This window comes from Leucopleurus acutus (assembly GCF_964270905.1).
Source record: "Leucopleurus acutus genome assembly, chromosome: X".
NCBI classification, from domain to species: Eukaryota; Metazoa; Chordata; class Mammalia; order Artiodactyla; family Delphinidae; genus Leucopleurus; species Leucopleurus acutus.
Window position 1 is genome coordinate 88066533 of NC_139148.1, and position 13898 is coordinate 88080430.

Sequence of the window (13898 nt, forward strand, 5' to 3'; positions counted from 1 at the left end):
CAAGTAGCAACTGTTACTGCTATAACTGTGCACTAACTTGTGCAGGGATGGGTTGCCCTGTGGCCCCCAAGGATGTGTAGACAAAACCTCAAGGATACTGACCTTCCTCTCTAAGAGGCCAGCAGGTGAGGAAAGACAGCTTCATCGAGGGAAGGATTCCTCTGCATCAGGCACTGTGCTGCCTGCTTCACAGGTGCTGTCTCCTTTAGTCCTCCCAACAGTCCTTCTTAATTCCACCCTCCACCCCATTCCCCTGCCCCAGCCCCGCCCCCAACCCCTTCTGCAAGCTTATCCTGAACCCTGCAGCCCATCTCTTCCACTGCCTCCTGTGGGCACTGCTAGGCGGACATTCTTCAGGAGCAAACGCCCCAGTTAGTTAGCACTGAGCATGTATTTTGGGCTTCCTCTTCACGCAGACTATAAACTCAAAGACAAGTACCATGTTCTCGTTTTTGCCAGCTAAAGCACACAGCTTTATTGGTGATACATAAAAATGCAGACTTGGTGGACGAGGCTGAGTCAGTACAACTCATAGAAGGGGAGTGTACATTTTTTGCTGAACAGGTTTACCATCCATAGGCTCGTGAAGAAAAGAGAGTAAATGAAAAAGAATTCAACCTACGCAGCAACCAATGCATTTTCGGCACAAGCTCCCATATGGGTCTGGTCTCCACAAGACGGTCCAGCTTAGACAGGGAGACCACCACAGGCAAGGCATCCCTTGTCAGGCTAGAAAATGTTGTCCTTTCACCACACAGCTGAAATGATCCCTTTACCACAGGAAGAAGGCCGCAAGGGAGCAATTTACAATGCGCACTGCCTGCAGACTGCAAAACCAAGAGGTTACTCAAAGCTCTGTGGGAACCTCTGCCTGGCCAACAAGAGAGTGGTCCTGGATTTAGCAAGTGTAACTTTCACCCAGAGATATGGCTACTGGCTAAGGCTGGATCTTCAATAGCACCCACTACAGAGTCTTTGATTGAGAACACAAGTGTGTGGTTCACTGATCGGGTTTTGGTTCGGGGTGGATCAGTCCCATCCTGTTGGAGGGGGCCATTTAAGAGGCCGGGATTTCTGGGAGAAGCTGTCTGTTTGCGTTCCTGATAAAGAGGGACAGGAAGGAGAGCAACATCTGGGCTCCCAGCAACTCCCCCGCCAAGACTGGCTTTTCAGACAAACCCATCAAGGGTTTCACAACGTGCCCCTCAGCACATTCACTTCCCTCTGGTATCAAAGGAAACTTCAAGTCTGAAACGGACTTGGCAAGCATGTTATTAATAACTGTCATGATTATTAACAAATTTAATCCGGCCTGCTGCAGAAATGAGTTGCAGCAAAGTGACACAGTCTCCCGACACACTTCGTTGATGTACATCTTAATCTGGCCCTGATTTTCAACACTGGCTTTCAAGTTATCCAGGGCACAGAAAGCCTCAACAGCAGGGTCGGGAATAGGGATCGTGTTTCCAGCAATGGAGAGGCTGGCCAAATGACTATTGATATCGTGGCTAAATGAAAAACCAGTGTCCCTGGGCTGAGCTAACAACACTTTTCCCTGAATGAAAGGGCACTTGGAGAGGCCAAGAACACAACTGAAATTTTTAAAGCTTTGAGCACTCCAAGTATTTTTACGTTCATAAGGGAATGGGCGCTGTTTTACCGGATGTGTTCGGTTGGCCTTGCCCCCACCTGAAGGCCTGTCCTCGGTGCCACCAGGGGCCCCAGGTTCATTCCAATCCCCATCCTCACTCCAGGGCCGAGCCATAGTTGTGAAATCAAACCAAATCTCGGGCTCCTCCTCGTCAAGCTCCTGTTCATCATCCCATTCCTCCTCCTCCTCCTCCAACTTCTCACTGTCATCTCTTCCTATGGTTAGTTTGTAAACGCAGTAGCAGGCACCTGCCCCAATCATCAGTCCTGCTGCCATCCAACCCACTTCCCGAGCCCGGCCCATGCTCAGGTCCGTGCCAGCCTGGGGGCAGGACAGGAGAGGGCCTTGCTCCACCTGAATGAAGAGTGTTCTTAAGGCTCCACCTGAATGATGGTGGAGGGGAGACGTCTTCAGTCTATATCCCAGGCTCCTGAGGCTCTCTTGTGATGAATCTATGGGTGAAAAATAACATTAGGACTTTGGGCTGTGCCTGGATTTGTGCCTCACCAGGCAGACAGAGTGGAGTTTGAGTTCTTGTTGAGAGAGGTGGATTATTTGGCAACTATTTCTTTGTTCTTTTCTGTCATCCTCTGTCTACCCTCAGGACCGACCATTTCTGTTCCAGGGCCTACAGAGAAGGGCAGGAGGTGGGGCTGGGCTGTGACAGCCAGGAGGGTGACAGGAGAGGCTAACCCTCAGGTAGTCTCCTCCACCACACCCCCACCCCCAAAGACTCAGAGGCAGTCTCTTCCACCAACCTCTACCAAAGTCAGGTAAATTCCTTCTCCTTCTCTTGTCTTCTGTGGTCAGTGCGCCTTCCACAGTGATTGACGGACAGACAGTCTGGCAGAAGGACAGATGGAAAGACAGCCGCCTTTGGGGAAGTGAAAGTGTAGTGGATGGATCAGTACTGAGAACACAGGTCCCAGTACCCGCTTTTCTGAATTTCCAGCCTTTGAGTTTAAAATATTTCTCACACCCTCCTGACTTTCCTAACGCGGGCTTCCCCGCCCCACCCCCCTTGGCGTCCGCCATTTCCCCAGCAAAGGCCGCCACACCCCTTTCCCTGCACTGAAATGGGAGGGGGTGTGGAGAAAGAAGGGGCCGGGAGGGGGCGACTCGGACCCGGCCCGCACCGATCCCAGCACCCCCTCTGCGCCATCCCCACCGCCACCCCCACCCAGGGGCCAGGGCTCATCCCACCTTCACACCGACCTGCACGGTCCCAAGGCACTTTGGTCCTTCGCTCGCCGCGACTTTCCCCAGCGACCTACTGGCCAACAGATCTACAAACCTGCAGACAGACGGGGGACCGAGGGGACGGAGTGCTTGGTGGACGGAGCAGCACTCGGGACACGAGTGCCCTGATTGTGGAACCTTTCTTTCCTCGGAGTCTCTGTACCAGCCATTCACTCCCCTCACCCGCCGCCCGAAGTCTGCCAGTTCTCTCTACTAAAATGGGCATGGGGGGGGGGCGGCGGTATTTAGAAAGTAGGCGAGAAGGGGACACAGCCCCCATCGGCCCGAACGTGGATCCGTGGCGCTCTTGGCCTTCTCCCATCCCATCTCCCTCCAAGCAGAGCCCACGCTCATACCGATCTGCACGGTCCGGGGCTACTTTCCTTCTTCCCTCACACGCCTGCAGTGTGATAGGGGGCTGGTACCCAGACGGAGGCGACTAGCAGTACTTCTGCTCTAGGCAGCTCTTGGTCACGTGACGACCACGTCACCAGTGAGCTCTGGCCCCCAATTTCCACTCCCACAAGCAGTGCGGCAGGCGCCAGCCTGCCCCGTACCTCCCCCCATCACACTGGGCCCTGTCACTCTTTTCCTGTGTAACAATACCAGAAACCAGAAGTGACCGTGGCTCTCTGGTGTTTGCCTTTGCCTTTCTCTAATTACAGGAAGGGGCAGCATCTTTTCCTGGGTCTATCATTACTTATACTTCTTTTTGGGGAAATGTCTTATCCTTTCCTTGGCTCTGAAGTTCCTGTCCTCTCTTTCTTAATTTTTACCCTTTCCCACAACCAGTCTCTGCACCAAAATTAAGCGGAGGGGTGGGGAAGAAAAGCCCAAGTAGCAGTGAGATTTTTGTTAGTATTTTTAATATATTTATGTTCGTTTTCGTCGGCCCTTCCTTTTTTTATTGATTCAAGCTACACTATTTTGTAATCAGAAAATACAAATATATATATATATACGTATATATAACAAGATTTCCTAGTTAATAAGGAGGCCTCATCGATTTAAGCTAATTTATACCACACTGAAAATATTTTCTTCTGACTGCACAGGAAATAGCAGCTTTCAAGCAGTATATTAAAATTTAAAAACATATCATTACAAACAAAGCCAGTGTGCTTTCAATATGATTTATAAATTGACGGATAAAATGAATCTATAGTGAAGTGGTCAGTGCTTTAATTGTGACCAGTTTAGTTAAGTGAACCACTATCCCTTCTTCCTGGCTGAACTCCTGGTGTTAGGCGTCACACGATTGAGATCGTCAGAGGGGACTGCTGGATGGCTTTCATTCTGGCTTCAAAGGACAGACTTACTGCAGACCCCAAATTTAGATGAATCTTACAAATTAGTAACTTCACAGATGAGCTTGCTTTTCATTCAAATGTCTTTATTTAAATCTATTCTGAAGTTTCATGGTGTAACCTATAAATCATCCAGAAATTAGAGGATTCCCTGCTATCCCATTGATGAAAATAAGACTTGGTAGATGGAATTTTCATTTCATCATTACACTGGAGAAATATCTCTGGTATCTGTCATTCGTGCACTGTATGTCCCCCTAGCAGCGGCTAGTGTCCAGCATTTTCCAGTGGAAATAGTAGTTAGGGTCTGTGGGTGACTGTAAATCACTGCGACAACCCTTGAGATCCGTCATTTTTCTCTCACAAAAGGCACGGTTTACAGGATCCCAAGCAGTCGCCAGGGGAAAGAGTCCTTTCCATTCCCTGCCTTCTGTTACAATTTTACTGCACCACCCATACAAGCCCCTCAGAATAATCCCAGAACTCAGGGACAAAGTATGCAGAACTTAGTCCCCAGACATTCAGCTGTCCCCGGTGGGGAGTCATACTCTAAATATAGTCCCTTCAGGCAGCCTCTTTCTTAGAACGCTGAAATCTGACACCCCAGCAGGAAGCTCCCTGTGTGAGGGGCCCCAGTGTGGGGGAGGCCCTTTCAGGAGGTGAGCCAGGAAGCCCAGAGTGCCTTGCTGGTGAAAATTCAGAAGTCAAGAACATGTCACAGCTTTCTGGTCTTCCTCAAACTTTTATAGACCAAACAAACCAGTATTACAGCTCATCTCTCTAAACCCCTACCTTATTTGTTTTGCCATCATCTCCTTACACCATTCTTTTCATTGCCCTTTATTTGCTTCTCCGAGGCAAGTGAATTCTATTTATGAAACCTTACTAACAGAACTCGCAGATTCAACTGTTATCATTCAATCTTTGGCTGCTAAGAACTTATATAAGTGGCTTTTATTTATTTTGAATATATACATTAGAAAGAACTAAGGAGTATGTAAAGCTTAAAAGAGGCAGGTGCTTCAGTGTCATTGACGTGGCTTTCCAGTAAGAACTCATTCTCACAACTCAGCCAGCCTTCAAGGACAAAAGCTCCACTCTTACCGCTCCTCATTAGTAAAAAATATCTCTCCCCTTTGGTATATTTTTCAGTTATTCCACTGTATAACCCCTGACCATCATTCTCCCAGGCTGTCAGAACTTTTCTGTTTGGATCCACTCCCTCTCTTAAACTTCCTAAACCCCATGGGAATGATAACACTTTCAGTTCTCTTACTTTGTAATTTTGACCCACAATTCCTACCAAGGAACCTGGAGACTAGCACTTTTTAAAAAATTATTTTATGTATTTATTTTTGGCTGCGTTGGGTCTTCATTGCTGCACGCGGGCTTTCTCTAGTTGCGGCGAGTGGGGGCCACTCTTCCTTGCGGTGCGCAGGCTTCTCACTGCGGTGGCTTCTCTTATTGCAGAACACGGGCTCTAGGCACGGGGGCTTCAGTAGTTGTGGCACCCAGGCTTAGTTGCTCCACGGCATGTGGGATCTTCCCAGACCAGGGCTAGAACCCTTATCCCCTACACTGGCAGGCGGATTCTTAACCACTGTGCCACCAGGGAAGCCCGAGACTAGCATTTAAAATCTACTTTTCTCTCCGTTATAAATCCACCAACAAATATTTATTTAAGGACATGCTATTTGCCTGACATAATATTTCAACAGCAAAAATGGAAAATCCTTAAGCAGTTCTTCAGACGAGCCTTCAAAAGACTATGTGAAGCCACTACCAGAAAGAACCTTTTGGCTTAAATCAGTATATGGTCACATGTGATGTGTGATTTATAAAGTATCCAAAAGCAGAAAAGGATCAGCAGATGGTAACACTAATGGAATTTTGGAGGGTGAAAAAAATAAATTATAGAAGATTGTTATCTTAAAAAGCTGTATTACTTTTTGTATTGTGTTATTTGTTTTTGTGTTGTGTATTAGTTAATTTTGTTTAATTGCAAGCAACAGAAAGCAAACCTGTTTAACTTAAACGAATGTTGAAGACCAGCATCAGCTCTGAGGTGTCTAGGTAGAAGGAATTGATATATGGTCTTTTCAGGATGCCATACTTCCACTGATTTTTGGTTTTCTATCTCTGCTTAAGGTTTAAATTTCAGTAAGAGAGTATTGAGTTGGTCTGTTTTGGGCACAATGCCCACCCTTTTGCTGGGGAAAATGACAGGGCATGTAAAATGTAAAATGCACTTCCTTTCTTTTCCCAGAGAGAAATGTAAACTGTTTCAGATGTTATTGTTGATTTGCAGGAGACCTTTAACTACTTTGGATATGAACCCTTTGTTCAGCTGTGACTGAGGTGCTGGGGGCCTATTTGCCACAGCATGCTTTAGTTTTCACTTTCACATTAAGTGAACGTTATAGAGGTACAATTCTGAAATGGTGACGCACAAGGCTGTCTTCTAAGCTAAAGCTACTTGGCTTCCCCGACAAGATTGTAGACAAGGTTGCATCTACAGTTCAGTCTTGTTCTCATCCCTTCATGACCAATACCTGATTTTGTCTGTACGATGAGAGCAGATGCCTCTGTCAAGGAAAGACTCCCATTCATAGAGACATACATAAATCTATATCTGAATGCCCAAACCCATGGATCTTTGCATTCTCTCCATGTAAGAAGGCCACAAGGGAAGCTAAGTCTCACAAAGGAATGACAACTGAAAAATTTATCCTGAGAAATACAACCTTCAGGGGTACTAGAGGTTTCTGTCAGTTTTACCAGCTCATTCTCTCCCTGTTGACAAGCTACTCCTTGGGAAGCCACAACCTCAGAAGGTTGTGTGGTGAGCCTGAAGTCAGAGCAAGGGCATTGGTGCATGTTAAGAAGAGTCTCTCAGCTAAGAAACTTGAAGTACACTTATGCATCACGGGGATGGCTCTGCCAAAGAAAGCTCTTTTTTCCATTCATCTTCGCCAAGACTCCCTCTCCTCCAGACAGTGCTTGGGTGGGAACTATCAACACTTTCCTCTGACTCTCCTTTTCATATATTCCTGTGCTTAAATAAGCCCCCTTGTTGCACATGATCTTTCTCCAAATACAGAATCATATAGTTGATTTGGTTTCTGCTTACTAAATTTCAGTCATATCCTGTTCACCTTAAACGTACACAGTGTTGTATATCAATTATATCTCATAAAACTGGAAGAAAAAAATAAATTTTAGTCATATCCTAGTACTGTCTTCCAGAAGTTACATCGATATGAATTTCCCTGGAGTTTTGCCTGTTCCCCAACTTCCCAGACTCTTGATTTACTCCCATATGGTCTGTAGATCTTAAAATTTATACTCAGATAATAAACTTATATCTTAAACATTAGGGCATATCCCACTGTAGACCCCGTGTTCTGACATTATTTTATTATTTTTCCCACTCTTAAATAGTTTTCTCATTGCTGACAGATGAATCATTGAGTTCATCAAAGCAGTCAGTGAAAAGGTTTCACACTAATTGCTAGATTCCGAGTTCAGCAAATTTTGTCTTGGTCTCAGTGTTCCTCTAACACCTATTTCATTTAAAGATGATACTATTTGTATATTTTGTAATGTTCTTTGTCTGCCACTCAATTTGTCAGTGTGCGTGCCCCTCTATCTGACAGACATCCACAACATAGTTGTGATTTCTACTCAACCTTTTCTGTGTCAGTGGCTTCTGAGGTCTCCATGCCTCTTCCCTGCTAACTGATGGGAGTAAAAGTCTACTGTTTAGAAGACTGGCCTAGTCAGAAGATTTATGTATCCTCAGACACACTGATGAGCTCATTCAGGATTGTGTTATGTGCTAGGCCCCAGAAGACATTAAGATTGCTTTGAGTGAAGTGTGTAACACTCCCTGCAAGTGAGAAAATGTGGGACTTTTGGAGGCCATCACCCAACATCACTCTCCAACTCCCACTCTTTTTTTCTTTCTCAAATGAAAATAGCTTTACAGCAATTCTTTTCTCATAAAAAGAATGTAGGCTGGGGGTGGGAGAGGGCAGAACTGAAAGAACAAAAAAGCATTAAGAAAGAAAAAACCACACTCACTCCAGGTCTCCTTTTCTGATGGCTTTTTCTTTTCAGATCTGGGACTAGATTTCAGAGGAAACGGTAGACATTTGTAGCTGGAAGGTGGGGAGGTGGAAGGAGAGGTTGCTGCCCCAGGAGCCTAGGGAAGGAAGAGGCAATTTTTCAAAAAGTACAAGTGGCCAGTAACCCCAGGGGAAGATGCTGTCCCTTTCTGGTAATCAGAGGAAGGCAAACACAACTACAGGGAGATGGGATTAGCAAAGAAGAAAGAGTAACAAGGCCTGATATGGGGGAGGGAATGGAGGGGGGCGGGCCCTCTTCTGCCGCACTGCTGGTGGGAGGGGAAATTGGGGACCCGAGTTGGTGGATGACGTAGCTCTCACGTGACCAAGAGCTGACGTGTGCAGAAGTCCTTCTTGTTCTGGTCGTTGTTCCCGTCTGAGTACCAGCTCCCCATTGCCCTGAGGGCGAACGGGCCTGCAGCAGAGGCAAGAAGGAGGAGGAGAAGGAAATTGTCCCGGATCCCTGCAGGTCAGTGCCTGGGAGATTCCAGAAGGTGGGGGTGGCCGAGGGCGCAGGGCGGAGACCGTCGCGAGTCCTGGGGCGCCTCCATCGTCTCTCCCACTCGCCGCCGGCTTTCCAAGACATCTGTCCCGCCCGCAGCCCATTTCGTTGCTGCGAAATGGTGAGCAGCGGGGTGTTTGGGGAGGAGCTCAGAGATTGGGAGGTGGGAATCTGGTGGAACCGAGGCCATAATCTGGAAAGGGAGCTGCGGCCTGGGTGTTTGCCCCCAGTACTCCAGGACAGTGCCGGCGGGGAAAGGCTGGACATGGGGAGGCGGGGGTGCAACGTGATGTGTCAGCAGAACCCCGAGAGGGGTTATAGGGGTGGGAAACCTTTGACAACCAGGCCTCCGAATTAGGAAAGAGTTTTCTGTTCTGGGGACCGGTCCGTCCACCAAGCACTCGGTAGCGGCTGTTTCCAGTTTTTCTGTGACTGTGTCTTCCTGACCATGGCTCTGTGTTTTGTGGGTCCGAGCCTCTCCCGGGTTGCCAGTCTTTCCGTAGGTTGCGGCACTACGCCAGGCTAGAGAAGAGGAAGGAAATTAACCCCGATCGGTGAAGGTCGATTTGAGGGTAAGACCAAATGGGGACCCTAACCGGGGCGGTGGTGGGGGTGGGGAGAAACCAGAGATGGCAATAATCTAGGTTGGGTTTGAGTCTGAGTGTGTTTCTTGCACTCCCGGGACTGTGGCGAAATGGCGTGCGATGTGTGTGTGTGTGTGTGTGTGTGTGCGCGCGTGTGTGTGCGAGCGCGCGCGCGTGTGTCGCGGGGGGTGGGGTGGGGGAGAATGACAGAAGGGAAACCTATCAGATAGTTTGTTCATAATCCTCTTCTCTCAACAGCATTTAGTCCCCATGTTTTCGATCTGTCATCCTGCAGGTCTGCTGTAGCAGGTGGCACCACTTGAAAAGAGGGAGGAAGTTTCCTCAGATCAGTAGAGGTCGGTGTGGGCGTGGGGGCTGCTTGGAATGGGGGAGGGGTTGGAAATCGCCCGCGGTTGGACAGGCTCACCCAATCCTACCTTATTTCCCTAACATCCCTCCCATTTCAGGCTAGGGAAGGGGCAGGCACATGCATGTTTTGGATGGCATAGAGAGGTTTTGTTTTGTTTTGTTTTTTTAAATCTGACAACCTAGATAGGTGAATCAGGAAAGCAAGGAATGAACAGTCAATCCATCAAGGCTTCAGTTCTCACTGGCTCTGGTCTCTCTGCAGATTGCAAGGGTTGTTGGGCGTGGCACACCTCCAGGGGAGGGAAGAAGGGGCAAACTGCCTGTCTGAAGGAGGTTAGTGCAAGGTGCCACTCCCTGGGAACACCCGAGGTTGGGGTGGCTGAGGGCCCAGCGAACTATGGGCTCCGTTGCCTTTATCTAGGCTTGGGGAGGGGGTGGACTGCGGAAGGTAGGGGGAGAGTGAAATGAGGAAAGAATTTGTTAACAATCTACATTTCCTGCCAAGAACTCATTTACTTATCCCTCTGTGCAACTCTCTGCATGGGACAACACAAGGAGAAGAGAAACTCAAACCCCTTTTCCTTCCTCCACCCCCTAAGGTCCGCCTCCAGAATCAGCTGTTGTGGCCTTGAAGAGGCTGAAGACAATCATCCTCCGAAGGCCTGCACCCAGGCCAGGCCCATAGCCCTCCTCCCCCAGCCTGTGACTACTGTGTTCCTTGGTCCCTGATATCGTCAGGGACGATTGCATGGGCTACGCCAGGAAAGTAGGCTGGGTGACCGCAGGACTGGTGATTGGGGCTGGTGCCTGCTATTGCATTTATAGACTGACCAGGGGAAGAAAACAGAACAAGGAGAAAATGGCTGAGGGCGGGTCTGGCGACATGGATGATGTTGGGGACTGTCCTGGGGCCAGGTACAATGACTGGTCTGATGATGATGATGACAACAGTGAGAACAAAGGTATAGTATGGTACCCACCTTGGGCCCGGATTGGGACTGAGGCTGGGACCAGAGCTAGGGCCAGGGCAAGGGCCAGGGCTACCCGGGCTCGTCGGGCCGTGCAGAAAAGGGCTTCCCCCAATTCAGATGATACTATTTTGTCCCCTCAAGAGTTGCAAAAAGTTCTTTGCTTGGTTGAGATGTCTGAAAAGCCTTATATTCTCGAAGCAGCTTTAATTGCCCTGGGTAACAATGCTGCTTACGCATTTAACAGAGATATTATTCGTGATCTGGGTGGTCTCCCGATTGTTGCAAAGATTCTCAATACTCGGGATCCCATAGTTAAGGAAAAGGCTTTAATTGTCCTAAATAACTTGAGTGTGAATGCTGAAAATCAGCGCAGGCTTAAGATATACATGAATCAAGTGTGTGATGACACAATCACTTCTCGCTTGAACTCATCTGTGCAGCTGGCGGGACTAAGATTGCTTACGAACATGACTGTTACTAATGAGTATCAGCACATGCTTGCTAATTCCATTTCAGACTTTTTTCGTTTATTTTCAGCAGGAAATGAAGAAACCAAATTTCAGGTTTTGAAACTCCTTTTGAATTTGGCTGAAAATCCAGCCATGACTAGAGAACTGCTCAGGGCCCAAGTACCATCTTCACTGGGTTCCCTCTTTAATAAGAAGGAGAACAAAGAGGTGATTCTTAAACTTCTGGTCATATTTGAGAACATAAATGACAATTTTAAATGGGAGGAAAATGAACCTACTCAGAATCAATTCAGCGAAGTTTCACTTTTTTTCTTTTTAAAAGAATTTCAAGTGTGTGCTGATAAGATTCTGGGGATAGAAAGCCATCATGATTTTTTGGTGAAAGTAAAAGTTGGAAAATTCATGGCCAAACTGGCTGAGCATATGTTCCCAAAGAGCCAGGAATAACTTCTTGATTTTGTAGTTTAGAAGCAACACACATTGTAAACTACTCCTTTTCTCCACCTTGTTTATATGGTAAAGGAATCCTTTCAGCTGCCAATTTTGAGTAATGAATATCATATTGTATCATCAACGCTGATATTTATCTGAGTTGGTCTTCAGGTCTAAGCTGGATGAATGAATATCACTACCTGTTCTGAAAACAAGTTTGTTGCTTTTTATCTCACTGCCTAGATTGAAATATTTTTACTATTTCTTCTGCACAAGTGACAGTGAACCAATTCGTCATAAATAAGCTCTCTCCTGTCATGGGCATTGACTTAATTTGTATATCATCAATAAAGTTGTGTGCTAATGCTGGAAAAAAAAGAAAGAAGAAAAAGAAACCATCCTTGTCTTTTGGTTTATAATCTAGTTGGAGAGATAAGAAACATACAAACAAAAAGATAACAATATCTCAAGCATATATTCATCGTCAAATATGTGCGTTCAGAGCACAGAGGAAGCAAAGGTTTCTGTGGGATACAATAGTCAGCTACAGATTTATGGAGGAAGTGGCCATTTAAAATGAGTCCTCTATGGGATAGGTAGTTAGGGCATTCCGTATGATGGGAGTGACGGGGGACTGGTGTGAGAAAGGCATGGAGGTAGGAAGTCTTCCTATGACAGTAAGGGGGAGACTAGTCTGCTTAGAGTGGAGAGTGTAAGGATGGGAAGTAAATAAATTTGGAAAACTGGCTGAAGCCAGTTTGTGGAGAACTGTTTGAATATTATCCCACTGAACACTGAGAGCCAGTAAATAATTTTGACTAGAAAGAATAATTGGAATTCATATAAAAGTTCCTCTCTCACCCACTGTGCAGTGTGCTTGAGGGTGTGGCAAAATGGATCCTTTCAAACCCTGGTGGTAGGAATGAGCTTACACTGGCTCAAGGTTTGTGGAGGGCCATTTTGTAATACATATCATAAGCCTTAAAATATGTAAACCCTTTGTCCCAAAGAAATAATTGATTCATTGGCCAAAAACTGTATGTACAAGGCTGTTCATCCCAGCAATGTGTAAAATAGTAAAAACTGGAACCAACTTAAACAATTTAGCACACTGGATTGGTTAAATAAATTAAAGAATATTCACACGGTATAAGATAAATATGTCACTTGCAATCCATATTGCCAGGGAACGATATTCATCATGCATTGTTAAGTGAGAAAGGTAGGTTAGATAGCAGTATTCATAGTATGATTCCACTTTTTTGAGAATATAAGACGTTTAAGTAGACACTAAAAACTCTGGAATTACAGACACCCAAATAGTAACAGTGGTTATCTTTGGGTGGAAGGATAGAGTAATCTTTACCTTTTTACTTTTTATTCATCTATGTGTTCTTATTTATCTAAAACAAATACTGATTTTTTCAAAAATTTTTGAAAAAGAAGTGTTGGGAATGGAGCAGGTGATTGGAGCATGTACTGAGTGGAAAAAATATTTAGATTAAACATGAGACGGGTTGAAGTTTTCTCTCTGAAATAATAGATGAGTGCTGAAGATGGGGCTCGTTGTGAGGATTAAATGAAGTAATACATGGGAAATACTTAGAATGTTCTGGCACATAGCAGTTAATTAAGAAAAGTGAGCACGCTTAATTCCCTGGAATTCAAGGTTGATAGCTTTTTTGGTTGACCTTTGTTTCGCTGGGGGCATTCTTCCACATGTCAGCATCATTTAATAAATAATAACAACAATAAAGTTTAGCACTTATTAAGTGACCACTGTGTAGAGTGATGTCATTCCTGCAAGGCAACTGTTACAATAATTTCTCAAAGAAATAGGGTTTTCTTATTTCTAAGGACACAAAGTGTTTCATCAGACATGATCTCACCCGCCCTCACAACATATTCCTAGTCAGTTTGGAGATCTTATCCTGCTTTATACATGAGGCCAGGAAAGGGTAAAATGTCTGTTCAGTTATGATCTGGTTTTAGCCTCAGGCTTCCATATACTTACTCTAATGTTGCCTATAGTAGACAAAAGGACCAAGGACTGGTTAGCTTAAAGTTGTTGGGTATGGTGACCCTACTGAATCATGAACACGTGGGGGCTAATTTGACATCATTTTTAAGGATGGGATGAGGGTAAAGGGAACTAACTTTTTTCTTGCTCTATTATTAGGCAGGAGAAAAGGATTTGGGAGGGGAAGCCTAATCCATTTAAAATAAATTGAGTTTGAGGTAACTGT

At 45.9% G+C, this 13898-nt stretch overlaps 2 protein-coding genes across 2 annotated transcripts; one reads left to right on the forward strand and one right to left on the reverse strand.

Moving 5' to 3' along the window:
• Positions 1-1057: 1057 nt before the first annotated feature.
• On the reverse strand, positions 1058-1954 carry LOC309978276 (protein ARMCX6-like; the record flags this gene model as incomplete). The annotated part of the gene is made up of 1 exon (XM_082864682.1): positions 1058-1954. One exon carries the CDS (start codon positions 1952-1954, stop codon positions 1058-1060), a length of 897 nt encoding a protein of 298 aa, XP_082720808.1.
• A 6740-nt stretch (positions 1955-8694) lies between these two features.
• Positions 8695-13443, forward strand: ARMCX3 (armadillo repeat containing X-linked 3). The gene is made up of 5 exons (XM_082864898.1): positions 8695-8793; positions 9319-9398; positions 9706-9766; positions 10042-10112; positions 10379-13443. Exon 5 carries the CDS (start codon positions 10528-10530, stop codon positions 11665-11667), a length of 1140 nt encoding a protein of 379 aa, XP_082721024.1. The 5' UTR covers positions 8695-8793; positions 9319-9398; positions 9706-9766; positions 10042-10112; positions 10379-10527; the 3' UTR covers positions 11668-13443.
• Positions 13444-13898: the final 455 nt, after the last annotated feature.